The sequence below is a fragment of the Apteryx mantelli genome, chromosome 7, assembly GCF_036417845.1.
Source record: "Apteryx mantelli isolate bAptMan1 chromosome 7, bAptMan1.hap1, whole genome shotgun sequence".
Taxonomy (NCBI): domain Eukaryota; kingdom Metazoa; phylum Chordata; class Aves; order Apterygiformes; family Apterygidae; genus Apteryx; species Apteryx mantelli.
In genome coordinates, this window is record NC_089984.1 from 41905740 (window position 1) to 41925568 (window position 19829).

The window sequence follows — 19829 nt, forward strand, 5'->3', positions numbered from 1 at the left end:
TTCCTTAGTCCCCTATCCATTTTATTCACTATGCATTCTGATATATACATATATCTATATACACACACATTCATTTTAATATAATGAGGTTTCTGCATTCCTCATCCTTTTATCTTTGGTGATGCTATATTTCTGTGCCATTACCAAATGGATTACTTTCTGATAACACTGGAACATAAAGTAATGGCAAAATTTCTTTATAAGCAATTCCTGCCATGAAAACATCTTTGATTTGGTGAAATAATTCATGTACAGACTTACCATATACAGTCTTGCATGCACTGTGGAGAGAATCTGAACCTATAGATCTGCCTTGATTACACCTTTATAGTCTGCTCCTCCAGTGGGGAATAGTTACTTCACTTCAAGATTGACTTTTTAACCGTCCCTTTTTGGAAGTGTACAGTTTGTGTTTTCTGAATATTTTAGGTTATATTTTCAGATGATATAAACTGATGTTCTTCCACTGTGAAATGTGTGGATGGAAAACTGCTTTTATTGGTGATTGATATTCAGACAGTCTAATTCTGTAGGTCTCCTGAGTAATTAAGCTTTTTTCTGAAAGAGCTTTTTTTCTCTCGAAAATGGTGCTTATTAACTCCTTTCTTTTTCAAGGAATTGTATTTATTGAGCAGTTTGTGTAAACAGAAAGTCAGATGCTTAGAGCCAAACTTTTGTATCTAGCATAAATTCTCATGGTTCTGTGGAAGCTAGTGCAATTATGCTGACATACTCTCACTGAGAAGCAGTCCAATACCGCATATTTTTTTAGGAGCAAGCAGAAAATGTTTGTTGCGTAGCTCTCAGCTCTAGTTACAGCATAATCTCTTTATGTATATGCAATTAGAATAAAGCTCATTATTTTTAATCTGTTTTCCTAAAGAAATAAGGTTTATATAGCCCTACCTGTCTGTGCTTAGCAGGGTGCTAGTTTTGGCTCAGTAGTTAGTTTAAACAAAAATTCAACAAAATTTGACAAAAGGATAGCTAGCTGCCCAATCAGTACTGTGCCCCCATAAGTTTCATGAGACTGTGTGGGCCGGGAAAATCAGAGAAACTCTATATCTCCATCGTATCATGAGCTCATCCTTCGTTAGGCATCAGAGAATTTGCATGTAATCAAATTTATGACAAACTTGAAAGCCAGGCTTTGGTTTCACTGGCCGCAGAACTGCTCAGTACCTGCTGCATGACAACAGCGTGCTGATGTGCTTATGTAAGTGACGGAGGGAATCTGAATTCTTACTTGAATTATTAAAATTAGGCTTAACGGATGCTGCTTTTTCCAAGAGTATAGCAGATCTGCTCTAAGACATTTTGTACCTCTCATTGAAGAAGCTGCTTCAAATCAAGCCAAAGATTTTGATGAGCAGAACTAACCTGACGGGAGTGATTTGAGGCAGAGCTTTCGGCTGTGCAGGCGCCGGTGTGCAGGCACCGCTGTAACGGGTTTTGGTCAGCGGATCTGCAGGTAAAGGCTTCCGAGGAGGGTTTGGTTTGTGGGTTTCCTGTTACAGAACACAAGGTCATATTAATCTTTATAACTGACATAACTCAGTTGTTATTATGAAAAACATGTTATGTCAAAGGTAAGTTCAGCGTAGTTGTGGCCAGACACAGTTAAATGAGTAAACCTTAACATATTTTCAATAAACAGGTATCTACATGTTAAAATAAAGGTTTGAGGGTATATTGTAGGTATGTTGATTCTTTTTATTCTTTATTTCAGAAATATTGGGTGCATCTATGTTAATGATTAAGTGGTGGTAAATGAAGGAAAACATAGATTGAATACATAAAATTGTAAAAGAGATTTTATAGAAAGCTGGAAATCCTACAGCTGACTTTAAAATGCAAATGTCGATGACCACAGAACCAAACTGCTCGAGTCTGGTTTGAACTGGGAGTATTTGTGGAAATTTTTTAGAGCTGCAGCTGTGCTTTCCTTCTGTGGAATTAAATGATTCATTAATAAAGAACACAAGTCATCTGCTGTCAGGCATGAGCTGATGTCTCTTCTGCGTGGTCCTTGAAACACTGCACACACAGTAACATAAAGATTTACTGATCTTAGAAAAAAGAAGAGAAGAAGGGAGAAAGACATGTCTATTTGTCATCTAATGAAAAAAAGATAGTTTACAAAATGAGCAAGATGACAAATTTCAAAAGGTGTTCTAGAATGAAAAGGTCTAAGTAGTAATGATTTTCATTTAACCTGAATTTTAACCAACTACATGGTTGGTTAAAGGAGGATGGTTTGCCCCAGAAAATCAGCTTCTGTATTAAAAATCTTGGTATGGAGATAATGAAGCTGCCTAATGCACTGCTGTGATATCTGATCAACTATGCCAACGCTGGAAAAGTTTTCATTATGAAGAACTGGGACAGAGTCAATGACTTGCTCAAGTCACACAGACTCTCTGATATATCCAGAAACTTCCTTCAGATCCCTCTACTGTTTGAACTGCACGGTCATGTTTTCGCTGAAAAAAAAAAAAAAAAAAAATTCAGACTAGTTTTCTCTTTAGTAATAAGGTTATAGTAAACTAATAGTCAAGTTGACCAAAGAGAAACAAGAAGAGCTTGCCGGTGTAATTTCGTTGAGGAAACTCTGAATGATTTAATCAAACGAGCAGCCCAAAGCATGAATTACTCATGAATCCTTTTCAGTAATCAGCTTTTCAGTACTGGTTTTGCACGTTCCTTTGTTTTCTTGCTTCTCATGGCCAACATTTCCTCTTTCAAAAAGGAAGTGCAGCTTGACTGTTGGGTGGCATTTTGATAAAGGCTTCACTACGTGAGTTCTCTGCTTTTTCCCTTTTTTTTTTCTTTTTTCTTTTTTTCTCTCTACAGAGCTTCTGTTCTTCAGCACAGAGAGCTTATGGATAGATTTCTTTGTCCAATTTTATATCAGTAACTTAGCGTTCAATGCACCCAGACTCTGTTTTCGGAGAAGTATACTTTTCAGTGTTGGCACTAGATCTTTTTACAACTATGCTAGAAAGAAAAATGAAAAATTAATTCTCGTAATACTGAGCTGCTACAAAGACGTCAGGTATATCACGTTTTAATTTGCTTCAGGGGTATGTTTTGAATAAGCACCTCAGAGAAGGTTCTTGCCTGAAAGGCACTGGGCACGGAGGGGCGTCTTCCTCACCCTACTGGGAGAGGAACTTAACGGGATTCCGTGTGTTAGCCGGCCGAGGGGAAGGCCCGTCGGAGGTGGCATCCCACTCAAAGGAGAGGTATTAGCAAGAATTACTGGGGCAGAAGGTGAACCCAGCTCAAGCTCACTAGGGAAGAGTGAAAATAGCAAGCTATATTTCCCGTGATAAAGATGACCTGTAAAATATGAGCTATATTTTAGTGATAAGATGTTGACAGTATCAGAGGCTGCGGCTGAATACAAACAGTAAAAGAAAAACCAGTGATTAAATGCGACTGTGCGGGCAGAATCCCTGTCAGTATAGACTTGCGGTGTTTCACTGATTTCAGTTGTGCTGTGCTGATTTGTACTGAGTGTGAATCTGGCCCTTAAGTATCTGTTTGCTCTGTGAGCACAGCTGAAAGAAGAAAAAGGTGTTTGTCAGTCAAAAGATTGTTAAATATTAAACTTGACAGCAGTTTATTTGCTAGCTTTGCTTTTTTTTTTTTAAAAAAAAAAAAACTGTTTTACTTGCATCTGAAAGGACAATATATTGTACAATACTATCCATTCATTGCTGTCTCGACAGCCCCTAGAAGGGAAAATATGTTTTTTACAGTCTACAATGTGTGCTGTGCCGTAGCTCTCTGGGAATTCGTTCTGCAGGGTATTTGCATGTGCTTAACTATAATTTCAGGAGAATATTGGTACAGTCAAAGATTGCAGCCGAGGACTACTCCAAGTCCAGAGGCCAGCAGGTAAGTAGCTTGTGTTTAAATACACCTGTCAGCCTGGCGAAGCAGAAAGCGGCAGACGTGAAACGAGAGCCAGCGAATGGTTTCAGATACGCTTGTTCAGCCCTATACTGCGGTATTGAGCATCTGGATGGCATTAAGAGTGCAGCAATGATCTTTAAAGTGCTTTCTATAGATGACCTAGTGAATTGAGTTCCAAGAGATTAGTGTTGAGGCAATGCTTTAAGCAATATCCATATAAATTAGACCAAAAATATTCTAAAGGTAATTTACTTCCTCCGAGCTTTTTGGGGGGATGGGGTATGTGGGGGGGGGTAAAATAGCTAAACTGTGAAGAAAAGTTTTTCTGCCAATACAACATTTTTTGTGTTCCTACAGTATAAAAAGTAGCTATTTCTCACAATCTTGAATTGACATTATGGGCATAATTTCAAAAGCAGCTACTTCTGCTTATTCTCTAATGGCAACTCACTAGAGCTGATCCCGTCTGTCCTGCTTCTGTCTCGCACAGCGACTGAAAATTGGAAATACCAGTATTTTGCTTGATTGTATAGAGCCACAATTAACGTGAGCTGTTAGGCTGAAAGGCTTTGGGGCAGTTTCAGATCTGTCACTCTCTGGTGGTGACAGTACTAGAGGTCTGGTGTTCCACTTTCCACTTCACGTGGGATTTGAAGGGGAAGGCACTTGGCAATATGACTTGCAGCGGTGCGTTAGGCTGCTTTCCCATGCAATGCCAGGCCGGGCAGATACAGAGGTACCATCAGAACGAAAAGTGGAAGCGTGTTCCTGAAAAGCCTTTCCTTCATCTGCCTTCTGCTAATGGGAGATGGCGTAAGCTGGCAAGTTGCTAGAGGAGAATTCTTTCCTTTTTTAATTTTTTTTTTCCTTAAATAACCATTTAATTAAGAAACTGAAGAGGAGTTATACTTGAAAAATTTTATCTTCACCAATGTGAAATACGCAAAATGTTTTAAGGAATGCAAGAAAAGAAACAACGAAACCATTGGAGTTAAAGACAAAGATAACAGTACTAATTTAGATTTCCTATAAAACTGATTTTAGAAAGAATCAATATTTCCCTTTCCCCTGAAATGGAAAATAAATAACTAGCAAGATGGAAAAGGGAAGAAGGAAAAGCTTAAATAATTTGAATGCAATTAATAAACTGTCCACACTTAAAGTTGATCCCACCTAAGTGGTTCAATGTTCAGACTTGGTCAAAACTAAAACTAGATGTACTTTCTCTGCTGTCATAGTATTTATGCGCACTGTCATGGCAGCTCAGCACTGTCTCTTCCCTTCTTGTTTCTTTGTTTTTTCACAGCCACCTTTCAAAACATTGCGTTTCAGCAACGTTCATCATAGCCACACGCTCCTATAAATCATTGGGAAAGGGTGACAGTCACAGGAGTGCTGCATGAAGAAGGTGCCCTGCCCTGAGACATCCTGGCTGTATACAGATGGCCACAGTCGCCCAAGGCACAGCTCTGAGTATGGATTTGTGGTATGTGCAAGCAAACCAATATGCTACTCATTTAAGACAGCCTGGCAGTAATGATATACACTTATGTATAATCTTGTACTGTATCTACAATAGCACAATGTCTATATAAAACGGAAATAGCTGGATGCCTGACCACGGCTCCTTTGCTAAGACACAGTCATGCTACAAATGCAACCAATGACAAGATAAGGGACAATTTAGTATAGACAACTATATAGACAACTGCATCTATCCTGAGTGTGACCTCAAGATGTATCTTATTACAAAAACAAAAAAATGTTCCCAGTTCTATTTAAACTTTGCACCCAGCAGGATGTCTGCATGAAACAGTGTGGGCAAGTACAAGTTTGCTCTTCAGATCTGTGCTCTAAAAAAGATAAATTTATACACCCTCAGCAGAACAGAGCCACGTCAAGCTACTAAACTTCTTCATCTTGGGCAAAACACCTGCAGCTTTACCTCCTGAGGTACACTACATATTTGGCACCTGGCTAATGCAGACCCTGTGGTTTACCCTCAGGGTGGACAGCAGGCAAGATGAGCTTGTGATTGCCTATAATATATAATATGAACATTTAATATCATTAATATCATTAATTATAATATAAATAATTATATATATAATATAAACAAGTTCCCTATTATGTCTTTTCGCTGGAGCAAACTGATTTCAGGATCCTAAACTTTAGGATCGTAGCCTCAGTTGGCGTAAACCAATATAACCTCCCTGAGCAAGATGGGAACTTAAGTCATCTTTGTTAAATTATCTCTACCACATTACTAATATTGTAGCCTGTACACAGGAAATACTATGGAAAAAGGCCAGTATGAAAGACAAGAACACACTTCATTCTTAGTCATCATATGCACATATTCAAACACTAAATGTTAAATAGAAGAAGAGGGGCTAAAAGAAAATCAGTGGTTACCTGGGCAAACCTAAGAGCAGGGTTAGCTGGCAAGGGCCTTTCAGGCACAGTCGGATGACACGGCAGCTGGGGAAGGGGTGGTAGGACTCGCTGTGGCGTTTTTAATTGTGGTAAATCCTGCGTCTTCACAGGGTTGCTAATGTCAATGATCTGATACGGCAGCAACCTTCTTGGACCATCTCTCTGTAAAAAGAGCACCACCCCCAAACATAGTTAAAATTTTCAAGAGATGATTTAAACATTATTGCTTTAAAATCTAGGCTTTTTCACTTCCTTTCTCTTCTGCTCTGCTTTAATCTACCTTCAACACCTCTGCTGTAAAGAGAGAAGCAATTAACAGCTTCCAGAGTCCTGTTCAAGCACTAATCCGGCACTGTTTAGATGCTGTATTCTGGTGTAAGCTGGCTGGCTGTATCCCAAGGCTAAACTATTTCTTTTCTGTGTGTGACTTCTCCACCTATCTACAACTTGGAAACCATAAATGTATTTTGAATCCGACACCTTCTCCCATTTTACATGTTTGCAGTTCTATTTGATATTGATATCATGTAATAATTGCATTATAATAAATTACTTCAGTGACACTGAGAATATGTAATGGGCTCTTTCTTATATTATTTAGGGACTCACCTTTTGTATGGTTGTATTTTGTGGCTTCATGATCAGGTTTTTACTGAGAGATGTGGAATGAACATGATTAGGCTCAGATGAATTGGAAGGTCTTGCTGGACTCACAGACCTGCAATACAGTGTATATTTATTGAACACAAGACTCTGCTTTATAATATTGTTTTAAACAGTAAAGTCTTTTCAGAATGAGATATTGCAAGGGCTTTCTGACTTTTTATAGTAAACAAGGGAAGTAAAAATTGTCTAGCACTCTGCCAGAATAAAAATAAATATTGATTTTTTTGAAACCACTAGTCTGTTAAATTAGCTTTTTGCAATCTGTGGAAATGCAGCTTTGTAACACCCAAGAGACTATTCTAATGAATCTAACATTTAAGCAGTAATGACCTCAACTATGGAAGTTTCAGTTCACTCGACTGAGTTTAAATAAAAGGCCACATCACATAATGAAACTATTTCAAGCCAATGAAATCAAGGCAATACTTCCTTTACTTTTTAATTTCTTATCATGAAAGGAAAGAGATATGTAGCCAAAAAGTGCATTATTTATTGACAATCAATAAAGTTAAAGTAAAGCAGAAATGCTTCGTAATAACTGCTGGTAAAAGTCCGTGACTGCTTTCACTAAGGGTGGCTCTTTGTAACTCATCATATTCACACCGCTCGGTGACACAGGTGCAAGGTGAGAGCTGCCATGTTTACAGCTATTTTCTACTAACCTGTATTAGACTATAATTAAGGAGAACGCTCATACCTTAGTTTCTCTATTGTTGTTTTTTTGCTTGTAAACAGCAATCTCATGAAAGTCTTCCTTTTCAGATACATGATTGACCCAGCAAAAATAAGGCACAGAATCGTTATCAACACTCCTATGGTTAAACTCTTATTATCTGAAACAAAACACATTTAGTTACCTGAAATGCGTTGTGTATAGGGAGCAGGACACTGCTGTCTTGCCTGGCTTTCCAACAGCAACACAAGTTAAGTGAGTAACCCATGCATTAAAGACTAATAAACTTGTATTTCTTTAGCTCGCCGGCTGCACGTGGACCCAAACGTGAACATCTGTGCGTACTCTCTTGTGCTGAGGTCCTGCTTAGCCCGACAGCGGCCACGGGGGCCCTGCCGTGTGCGGGCTGGATGCCGCGTCCAGCCCCACCACGGGGCGGCAACCGCAGCGGTGCCGGCCGGCGCCACCTGCACGGCTTGCCCACTTCCGGAGCGGGAGGGAAAAGGAGGTCGAGGGAGAGAGAACAGGCAGGAATGCCACAGCCTGGTGTATGTTAAGTGCACAGTTTTTAACTGTTCTGTTCCCCCAAACATAAGCAGCACCTCTCGCTCCTTTATAACCAGATGTTAAGGGCTTTCATTGCGCTTTAGCACCTGGCAAACGTTCCGAAATCGGGGCTGTTGTGCTCAAACCCAGGTGGCCGTCAAGCCTAATCCGGAGGCGAGCAAGGAGCCAAAGGAACGCCGGCAGCGGCGGCGGTGCACGCTGTCCAAGGGATGTGCCGCTTAACAAGGGACTGCGCCTTCGGGCGCATTTCGGGTTTCACAGTGCTTTAAGGTACTTTCAGTAAAAGCACCTTGCCGGGACCTAAGTGAGACACAACCACGACGTGAGCCCTGACCACGAGGCTCGCAGCTGAAAGAGACTCTTGTTTTCAGAAAGAGGTAAAAGACGCAGCTCTGATGACACTTATGATGTGTGGTGTGCTTGCTGCCTGGAGCTGAGGATGTTGTGTTTCTTCAGGACTGCAGACCTCAAAAATGCGCACGTCCGCAGCAGGAGGTCCATCTTTAATCTTTGCTCTGGTAACCTATCATCACTGTCTCGGTCGTATCCTGATTGAATTTCAGCCAACTGGCTCTCGTCTACTGGCCCAAGCTCGCTCAGATGCTGGTGCACACAGGCAGCAACACTGACCGAAAAAACTACATTCAGAGCTTCTCGGGGCAGGAAATTTGGAGCTTTTTATCTGAGCGTATTGCAGAATAGTAAATCCCTCACCATTCCTAAATGATTAATACAGTTATTTAACTAAGATTATGCCATTGAAATTAATTTATCTTTACCTAACAATCAAATATTTAAGGCTTCTTAATAAGAAAGATGTGGAGTGTCAAACACATGGGTTTGCTGGAAGTCAGCTGGGTAAAAATCAGTTACTAAATACTTATGCGACCATGTGCCACGTTTGACTAAGACAAATGTATTTTCTTGAGCTAATCCTTCTGCAGTTTCATGTGCAGAATAGGGATGTGCAAAATACTCGGATCATAATCCAAGCCGCCCCGTCGAGTGTTCATATTTAAATCCAAGTGTCGGGGAAAGAAAATTAGGTACTCTAGCAATTTCCATATTTGCTTATTCCCAGTATTATGGAATGTGGCACTGTCTTTAGAGATAGATAGCTGGTAAAACTACCACACCATATTAAACTAGTTTAGAAATAGTTTTCTGTAACAGTGAAGTATTAGCTTCCAAAACACAGAATGCACAAATTATCATTACATTTGTCTCCTCCAGTTGGAGCTGTCTATGCGGCACATTCTAATGATCTACTTTGCAGTTCCCTAGCTACTTGGATACAAGGTAAACTGAGAAAGGATTATAATGCTTTAGAGCAAATCTTAAAAGAAAACATTTAACACATAAGTACTCACACTCGTTCAGTTTCTGAGCACAGTTCTTTGCTATCTTACCAGCTGGTAGCTATTTAAAAAAGATCTTTCAACAGTGAAATCGTAATGCAAAGTGTCGTGGTGGAAATGATTGTGATGCAGCAAGTTCAGCATTGCAATTCGCTGTAGGATCTAGCATGTAGAGTACACAAGCCATTTTGGTTTTAAATAGCATTATTCATATGAAAAGAATTCAGATCATTTCCCAGCAAATTTTACGTTATATATGCAAACATGAGTAGACTCTTGGTCCTGTCAGTTGCTCAGGCATAAATCGGAGATAATTCCATGAAAGTCATTAAAGTTCCAGCGCTCTGCAGAAAAACCGGCATGTGATGATTATCAAATTCTATGGCGTTGCAACACGCCTAGAAATAATTCCATCCGAGGTTGGCCATGGGTGAAGTTAGATACACTAACCAGTGTTCTGGAGACTGACCAAGGGGAAATTAAAGACACCAATTACAGAAAATAGACATCTCCTACTACTATCATATATAGGTGAACTTCTGGAAAATGTGTGGAAGCTACCTATAAAATACAGTTTTAATCTGATACGTTCCACAATACAGAAGAACCTCCTCACAAGCACAGGATCAAATACATTCCTGATTTTCGAAAGTAAGAATAGGCCATGCATATGCCAAGATTTGGCATTTGTAGTCATTGCCTTTTCTGATTTTCATTAGGCACACAACTGCAGAAAGCAGGTTGTGCGTACAATAAAATAATTCTATTAAGATGCACTCAGTGTAGAATACTTTGGAACCTGGCCTATCTTTAGGTAAATCTAGAGCATTGCAACATCTCTCTACCATGGCAACAAGATATAGCAAATATTGGTGTTAGCTCCTCACCCTCTATTTAGATCAAGACTCTTTCCTACATATTTCAGACCTACTAAACTCAACTATATATCTACAAACCAAACATTTTCAAGCTGGTGCCAATGCCATCTGTAGAAAGTAAGCTATCATCTGGCTTACTTTCCAAACTTGCAAGCTCATTACTTTAAATAAGAGCCTTTGTATTTTCACTTTTTATCATGGAAATAACAGGTAAGGCATGGGTTACTACTAACCTGCTTGCCTGATCGGTCCACTGTCCATGCTGCCACCAAACCCAGGCTTGTCACAGTATGGGGGGGCCCAGTCAGCTTCACAGTGACAGTTTTTTTTATTGTTGCAGACCTTGAAAGCAAAGACATGAAAAGTCTTACCCTAGATACACGAGAACGACACTGGCCAAAACGGTCTCCTAAGCAGATAGTGGCGCATCTGAAAGAACTGAAGCTCATGTAACTGAAGCGCTGTGCTGGAATCTGCTTGTTGGGGCAGCTCAGAGGACATACCACAACTCTGAACGCAAGAGGCTGCGTAGTAATAGGGAGCCTAAAAAAGGATTATTTGCTTGGCAGGTAATAATTTGGCTTGCACCAGCTGACACCTTCAATAACTGCACAAACTGTGTAGGATCAATGGAAGAAGAGCGTTCGTGGAGAGGTAGGCTTGTATTCACTGGAGTTAACGTACTAAGGATAATCACACCTCTCCCTCCAGCAGCAGTATCTGCCCTCTAACTTTTGTTCCGTCTCCCTTTACAGGAACAAGCGTCTCTTTACATTGTTAACGCTGTAAAGCTTCGTCAGCCTGCTTGAACACTCCAGCCACGAAAGGCTTGTGCTAGGCTGCATACTGATTTTTCCACTGCTCAGCTCCCCCAGCTCAAAGATGGACGAGTTGCAGGGAGAGGATGCGAAACTGGAAGCAGGCCAGAGGAAACCCTCCCTTTGACATCACATCTGCACTGTCTATAAAGATATTTTGCTCAGTATTCTGGTGGGTTTTCTCTGAGTTAAGGAAAAACTAGCAAAAGCTGATGTACCAAATGCTCCCTGCAGAGTGAGAGACCTCCAAAGGACCAGACCCAATAGTCACCATCAGCCTGTTCCTACTGCACGAAGGAGAAGGCGCTAGTAGACTCCTGGCTTTTTCCTTGGGAGAGGCCACACAGTCCCAAACAGCTAACAAAGGCTGGGCTGGTCTTTATTCCCTGTTGCTACCACCCACGTAGGGGGTGCCTACGATGCTAACACAGGCGCTGAAGAGCCAGGCTTTATCAACAGAAAAAAATCAACAGAATGAGCCAAATGCTTTGTTGCACAGGACAAAGATGGCACAGTTGCATGTAGATGCTCTTCATCACCTTTTTTTTTAAAAGGAAGGTTTTGGGGCTTATGGCCCCAATGCGGTCAATGTGGTCCTTTAATCTGTGCTAACACTGACCATCGCTGCTCCACGGCCGTGGAAAAACTGCGCAGTAGATCTACTGATGAATGGATTTCTGAGCAAGACATTGGTTAGTTCACATGCATTCTCAAATATGCGTTTCCTGGCGGCGTCAGCTGGCAGGCTTTCCGTACGACTGTACTGGAGATGTCTGCACCGTATTAATTAAAACATTTGTTTAGCTTAGGCTTGCTCTGGTCATGTAAGATGCAAAAAAAAAAGATTCATTTTTCATGGACAGGAACAGAGTTAAAAATATCATTCATTAAGCACTAATTTTTAAATTAAAGCGCTACAGGGATTCCCATCTCCAGCTATGCGAGGTCGTTTTTGGCTGCTCAGGAGTCACCACATGTGCTCCATCATACAGGCATAAAGATGCCGGTGTAGGCTGATGCTCATTGCAGCACAGTGATGAAATGCAGCACCATCAACGCTATGCAGCTTTTCAAATACTGGATGATAAAATAAGTTAAAATAAGTTAAAATCCCTTCACAGGAGAGGACAGAGAGTTTCATATGAATCTCCCAATGTGGATGGCACAGCCTTTCACCAAAACAAACAGGTCATTAGAAAAATCAAGGTTAATAAGGCATAGTTTGAAATAATGAACACTTCCATAATATAAACTAGGTTTCAGAACATTTAGGTATTATTAACAGATATCATCATATTTTTCATACCACGTCACTTTCATACCATGAAACTAATGAATATGCTTTTACTTTAATACTTCTGGAAATGCTTTTTTGAAATATCTCAGTTCAAATGCATATTTTAACTCTGCTGGGCCCACACAGAAATGGTCTTGTTTGAAATGTTAATGGGAATTCTTCATGAAGGAAGGTTAGACTTAAAGTAGCCTTGAAGATGACAAAATTCCTTCTTATCACATACTGTTAATTAAAAAAAAGATAATTACTTCCTGATAAATATTTCTTTGTTAAATAAAAATAACTTCAATTCTTGCAGTTCACATAAGGGACACTGAAAACTGAAATATGTGAGAAAAAAGTATTGCACTGACTTTCACTGATATATTACAAAGAATCATAGATCCCAAAGCTATTACATAAAACGATTTCTTGTCCAATGGCTATTGACCGATCGCAAGAAAAAGCGTTCCTATAATACTTACTCCACGTCCATGGCACTTTGTTACACATTTATGCACACCAAAAACACTCGTATTCTGGCATCGGCGATTAAGACAAATCTGCAAAATAGGAAGTGAAGAAGCGTTTGAACAGCGCTGCAACGGCTGCTGCTCACAACGTGTCATATCGCTCTCCAGTCCTGCACATTTTTCAGCTGCCGCTTGCTCCTCCAGCAGTTACCAAGATTCGCCTCTACACGACGCACCGATAGAACAGAATGCACTGACAGAAAGATAAGGACCTCAGATTCATGCCTCTATAAATCCTTTGGGTCCAAATCTGTGGAACCGAACATTGCTCGATTGGCATCACGGGCAATACTGAATTTCAGAAATCGTTCTTATTTGGGTGTGATGCTGACCGTGTGTAAACACACGCAGTTTCACTGATGTGGAACTGGTGGAATCCACTTGGGGTTTGTTTTTTTTAAGGCAATTAAAAAAACCCAGTCAGTGACATTTTTTCCAGGAGTAGCAATGCACGAAGCAGGGTTCTTTCATGCACTGGACCTGGCTGCACTCAGGTCTCCACAAACAGCAGACGGTTCCTGAATGACCAGTTCAGATCCTCTACTGCTGTAAATCAGCACAGTTCTAGTTACAGCAATAGCACAATACTGATTTACGCTAGTACAGGATTTGGACCCAGGACAACCTGAGTATTTCCGAGGGGTCATTGATATATATGGGCTCATTTCTGTCCTCCAGGAAAACTGAGACCATTCTAACAGTCAACTTTCCCGGGCTAAATTATCTTTTGATATCAAATATAAACCAGCCATACAGAACGTACAATAATAATCTTACAGGAAATAAAAGTAAGCAAACATTATGTGCAAAGTAATCAAATGCAAAATTTTTTGTTTTCCAGTCATTACCAGCAAACTTTACCCTGTCAATATAACTGAAATTTGGGATAAGGCAAGATAAGTACCATCTAATAAAGCTATCAGTCAAATGACTGATGAAGCTATCAGTAATGAGAAGTTATCCTACTAAAATCTGGAAGAAAAAAAAAGAAGAAGAAATTAGGACTAAGATGACTGTTACTAGGCTATATTGACCATAAATAAATAAATAAATAAATAAAACAGTGCACAATTTTGCTCCCATTTAACTGCAGTTCAGTTCAGCAATACTACAAGTCAGTCACAATAATTAGCATTAAGCTGGGAAAAGTGTTGAAGGAGACAACAGGGATGCTTAATAAGGGCACTTATCCCCTGGGGAGAAGGAAAAATGGAAGGAAATTAGAGTGAATTGGCATCAACACGCACGCATGTAGAGAATACGGGCTGATTACAGCAGCTTTCACAATTCAGATATTCATAGTGCAGCAGCACGCAGAATTCTGATCACGTTAAAATGGCTGCATTTCAAATTGTGTATCTTCAGCTTAGAAAACTCAAGAATATTTAAATTCATATTCTTAATCCATAATACAAACGCACTAATGTCCTCAAAGTAAAACATACAATTTCATAAGTATTAGCCTGTGTATTCTATAGTGTGTATGTATATGATTAGATAGATTAGAAAGATTAAATACTCATTAGTCAAACATAATGGGGTTCTTCTCCAGTGTTGAATTTTCTTTGAAAAGACATTTTATAGACTCTTTTATAACAGATTGACTTAGAAATGTTAGAAGGGTTGTTTTCTTGTAACAGGATTGTAGTTGCATTAGGGGCACGTTTTAAACCTGTTCTCAATGCAGTGTGCTAATCCAACGTAATTCAAAAGCATTCAGGAATTCAGAGGCTTACTTGAATTTACCACAAATTATCAAAGCACTTTTTTTCCCTCTCTTTGCCAGTAATCCACTGAGGGTATGGAAACCTTCTTCACGCAGTAGCTTGTGGCCTCCTTTCCGTTTCTCATTCCTGTAAACCCGTGACTGTCTCCCACTGCTCTCTGCTCCTCTTCTCTCCAAATAAAAATCCCAGGACACCCATAAGAAATTTGGACTATACTCATGCCAGACAATTTACAATGCTTGCAAAATATGACTGCACTAAAATCAGTTTTGATGGCTGAACATCAATCAGCTGAACATTATATTTTGCTAATAGTTCTTACCAAGACAGCTCTTCCTGCCAGTAAAAAGGGGGGGTCATAATCAGCAGATCCCACGAGTACATTCCAAAACCTGAAGCGAAGCTAGTGAGAATTTTGCAAAACTACCAAGAAACGCCATAAACACTGGCAAAGTTTGGGGCACTGGTATGAAAATGCATGAAAATCTCAAATTTTGCATTTCCTATTATAAGCATAAGAGCAGCCAGTTGAGACTAGGTCAACATTCTCCAAAAGCAGCCAGTCGTGGAGGCAGAAGAAACTATAAAAACACAACAGCCCAGCAGGACGCTGCCCCAGTGCACTGCACAACCTGCAGCTTAAGGACCTGCTGAGCCTTTGCGAGCAGCCCTTGATGAGTTTTCCCCCAGTGAAGCTATCCACTCCCTTTTTGAACACATTCATACTTTTGACATCAGCAACATTTTGTGGAGATAAGTTGTACGGTTTTCACAGCATGCTCTGTGCAAAAGTATTTCCCCTTTCGTTTGCTCTAAACTCACCTGATTTCAGGTGTTTCATGCTAGGCATCACCATCTCCTGCTCTCATCTCCGTGCTACTCCAGATTTTATGTAATTGTATAATCTGTTAAAACTGCAAGATCTCTTCGCTGAGCTGAAATACCTAGACCAGGGCTCATTACAAGCCAAGCACTCTGAAGTGCTGCAAAGGGCATTTAGAGGGTTCAGGGAAAATTATATTGGTAAATTTAAATGCTGAACCCTGAAACATCGAACTCTGAATTTAGGCAACATACAAACCAATTTAACTATAATGCTAATCCCTAGGTCTCACTTCCACCAATGAATACACCGAACTCATCAGAATTTCATTAACTACCCTGTAATGTATTTTGCTATGCTTATTTGGCAGGAAGTATCTATCCTACACGAACAGATACTTGGGGCTGTTCTAACAAATCGTGTACGAACTCAAGCAACTTGCATTGCATCTGCAAGACTAATTCAAAACAGTGGCCAAAAGAAGGGAGTAAAAATCTGACGCGGTGTGAGCACCAGAAACAGTGACAACCCCCTAATTCTTTACGGAAAGAAATCCCAAAGCAAAACAACGTTCAGTTTAGTACAAAGTACTCTGTGAGAGCAGGGCAGGGATGTTCGCCTTGGCTGGGAGCGTTTCAGAGCCTTACTTTTCCATCTGCGCACTTGGTTCCTGACAGCACAAGACCAGGATCCGGCATATCATCCCCCAAGTACACATGGGTACCACGGCACAGAATCTTTCCACCTTCCTGAAGTGGGATATTAGTTTCTATGGAAACAGCATTGGTACCGATTACAGGTCGATTTGCTCCTCCTTGACACTGAATTTTTCCACATTTAGCATCTCTGAAGGAAATAAACAAAACCCCCAAATTAGTTAAATAATTTTAAACGTTATAAGCCCCCGGCCCTCACCCTTGCAGCACAGTTCCCGTGTTTGTAAAGAAAGACCCTACCTGGGTTCACATTTAGCAAAGGAGCTCTTGGAGTCTTTGCCACAGTTGCCGTAAGGATCACCTGCAGAATTGACTCTCTCAAAACAGATCCCAGGAGCAGGTTTCGCACCTGAAACAAAATCACATCAGAACTTTCATCTGCTACAAGGTGTTTTTAATAATCTTCTTTTAGCTCCACTGATGTTTTAGGGGAAGGTAAGATGTGATCTGCATATTGATGAAACGCAACAAAACAGATGTGCTTGATCAGCATGCTAATTGAAGAGCCTGAACGTATGGGTTTTCCACAGTTATTTGTTTTTCTTGGCAATGCTAAGCAATAAACACCACACAACTCATTCTTTTGGGGAATTTCTAGATGATGTCCCTCTTGAGAATCCTCCTAGGAAACAAAAACTAGCAAATGCCAAATCTAGCAAGAAAGATGCAGGCCAGCTGGTAAGTTAACTCCCTTTTTTACAGGAGCTCTCATGATCCTAGTGAAAGCCCAAGAGCTGAAGCCAAAGAAAACACTTTTAAAGAAAGGACTTTTAAAGTACAATCCAGTACAATGAGAAACCAGAACAAATCCAGTTGCAAATGGGAGCGCTATATGGCCATAAAAACAGGACCACATGACAAGACAAAGAGAATATGCTGCAATTCGCTCAAGCTAATGTGCTGAGGAGAGGAGAGCAAACTATCCCCACCTTAGTCCGCAGTAAATCCATACCTGAGAGGAAGGACTAGCTTGAAAGAGGGATTATTTCTACCATGGTGGTAGAACTAGGAATCTGGGAAGACAGGCAGCATCTGGTTCGTACCTGACATTGCCTTTTATAATGCAGACATACTCTAATAAATACCAAAGTAACTTCTGTGATGGGAACAATCCTGGAAATGTCTGCGCAGTCAGATTACTCATCCCTACTTCTACATTTTATATGTTAGAAGGTACCATCTAGTCTAATCTCTAATACAGAAAAATCTCTTGTCCACTCTTTTCCAGATTATGACCAACTACAAAATATCTTCCAGAGAAGCACCCAAGTGTAGATGTGAAATATCTAAGAGGTGGAGGAGCTACTTCACTGATTTGACTGTTGCAATAACTAACTAATCCCCCATTAGAATTTCATCCCTTCTTTCTAATTTGAAGTACTGGCTTTTATTTCCAGCCAATAATTGTTGCAAAAATATGAATTTTAAAGGGTCCTTTGCCCAGGCTCTTTAGTCCCCCATATTTTCTTCCCATGAAGATATTTAACAGCACAGACAAATCACTGCCAACATTTCAAGCATTCCAACAGACAGACTTGCTCTGAGGAGGCAGGATGGTATGGAGACACACTGGCTACAACTCTTAACAGATACCTAGAGAACTGTCTGCATTAGTGCTGGTACCACTGATAAACCTGTGCTGAGAAGACATTTTTCAGAATAAAATCTCTCACACAGAACACAAACAAGAAGTGTTGTACTTTTGATAGATCAGCTAAACTCAAACAAAAAGATTTGACAATAAATGATGTGATAGCCTAGAGGCTGAGAATATACCATTTTTCAGTGTCCCCTGATTTTTAACAGAGCCAGAATATCTGAGTTAACATTACAGTTTTCAAATGTTTTGAGGCACTTCCAAGTGTGTAAGCATATAGCTGTGAGCAAAACATGTATCATTTATTTAAACCATCCCGAAGATTTCATCTAAAAGTCTTCAAGGAGGAAGAAGGTTTAAAGAAGGGCTCCAATTCCTAGAGAACAAAATACAAATACAATTGTAAAACTTACAGTTAGTGTGGCTCCTTTCACTAATGACTCAGAGGTTAAAGCCTCAGTTAATTATCCGCATTTCACAGTCAGAAGCTTGACTAATAGTATATACTGCTGAACAGCAACCTAATGCTATTAAGGACAAAATGTTAAAACCTGGAGAGGCTTAGGATGGCACCCTCTCTTCTTCCTAACATTTTTACATGCAAACTGGAAAACTCTGAAAGCAGGGCACAGAAGGAGCAGAATATGAGCTGCTGCTTCCCTGGAGAGAAGGACAAGAGCTTGAAATTTTTTGGAAGATTACTATCAAGCTTGCTGAGTTCAGAATATTTCTCAAATCTGGAACTATTAAAAGGGACTCACACAGGATCCTTTCACTTCTTTTCATTAAACCACAAGCAATAATCATAAATCAACAAAAGCATCTAGACAAAGCACTGTGCAAAAAGCAAAAACATGAATTCCATTTTCAGCATGTCGTTTCCTCCTCATCTTTCCAGGGCAGCGACATTAACTATTCAGCATGATACAAACGTTAAAATGTGCATATACTATGCCAGCTTTAGAACAGAGAGGGAGGGAAGGAAAAAAGGTGGTGCAAGTAAAAGGCCAAGTAAAACTAACTGCTTTTTCCCCAACATCTGCAAAGAATGACTTGCTCAGACCTACTTCACCAAAGCAATAAGGACTCCTATCAACCATAACACTTTGCAATTGCTATCGGCCTCCTTTCTTCTCAGCTGGGAATCCTGTGCCAAGACTTGTTCAACCAACGGAGTACCACTGCAACAACCTTGGAGGACGTGCCTGCAGCAGCCCGGAGCACAGACACGCTTTCCCCAGCATGGCACGTGGCTCCAAGGACTGCCAAAAGCTAAACAACCGCTCACAGTCCTGTGCGTTGACTGTAGGTGACCTAACAAAGACTCATTAAAAACAGGTGTTGAAGGAATAAGGGATTCCTGAAAAACTAAAAGAGTTTAAGGTATATATCACCCCCTTTCATCTGCTGGAACTTTGTCTTTTTTTTTTTTTTAATGTAGAAGTCAAGCATGCTACACATGATGGAAACAGCATTTGGGAAGAGCAATAAATCTGTAGCATCCTTTCAGGGCTCAGACAGTGAATTTTAACTCCAACCAATATTCACAGAATCACAGAATGGTGGAGGTTGGAAGGGACCTCTGGAGATCATCTAGTCCAACCGCCCTGCTCAAGCAGGGTCACCTAGAGCACGTTGCACAGGATCGCGTCCAGGCGGGTTTTGAATATCTCCAGAGAAGGAGACTCCACAACCTCTCTGGGTGACCTGTTCCAGAGCTCTGTCACCCTCACAGTGAAGAAGCTTTTTCCTCATGTTCAGATGGAACTGTCTGTGTTTCAGTTTGTGCCTGTTGCCTCACGTCCTGTCGCTGGGCACCACTGAAAAGAGTCTGGCTCCA

At 40.4% G+C, this 19829-nt stretch overlaps 1 protein-coding gene across 4 annotated transcripts in view; it reads right to left on the bottom strand.

Moving 5' to 3' along the window:
• The window catches only part of ADAM12 (ADAM metallopeptidase domain 12), a 197094-nt gene that overhangs the window by 6185 nt on the left and 171080 nt on the right, over nt 1-19829 (bottom strand). For 2 of the 4 annotated variants that reach the window (XR_010884767.1, XM_067300374.1), the window contains exons 15-22: nt 16633-16741; nt 16324-16522; nt 13079-13156; nt 10733-10841; nt 7721-7856; nt 6967-7075; nt 6337-6519; nt 1381-1508 (exon numbers count right to left, since the gene is read on the bottom strand). Coding sequence is in view for 3 of the 4 variants with exons in the window: in XM_067300374.1 (XP_067156475.1) it covers nt 1381-1508; nt 6337-6519; nt 6967-7075; nt 7721-7856; nt 10733-10841; nt 13079-13156; nt 16324-16522; nt 16633-16741 (1051 nt within the window). In the remaining variant the exon portion in view is untranslated. Of the gene's footprint in view, nt 1-1380; nt 1509-6336; nt 6520-6966; nt 7076-7720; nt 7857-9859; nt 10086-10732; nt 10842-13078; nt 13157-16323; nt 16523-16632; nt 16742-19829 lie in introns of those variants that run through there. The other 2 variants (XM_067300376.1, XM_067300375.1) reach the window with 2 other exon arrangements.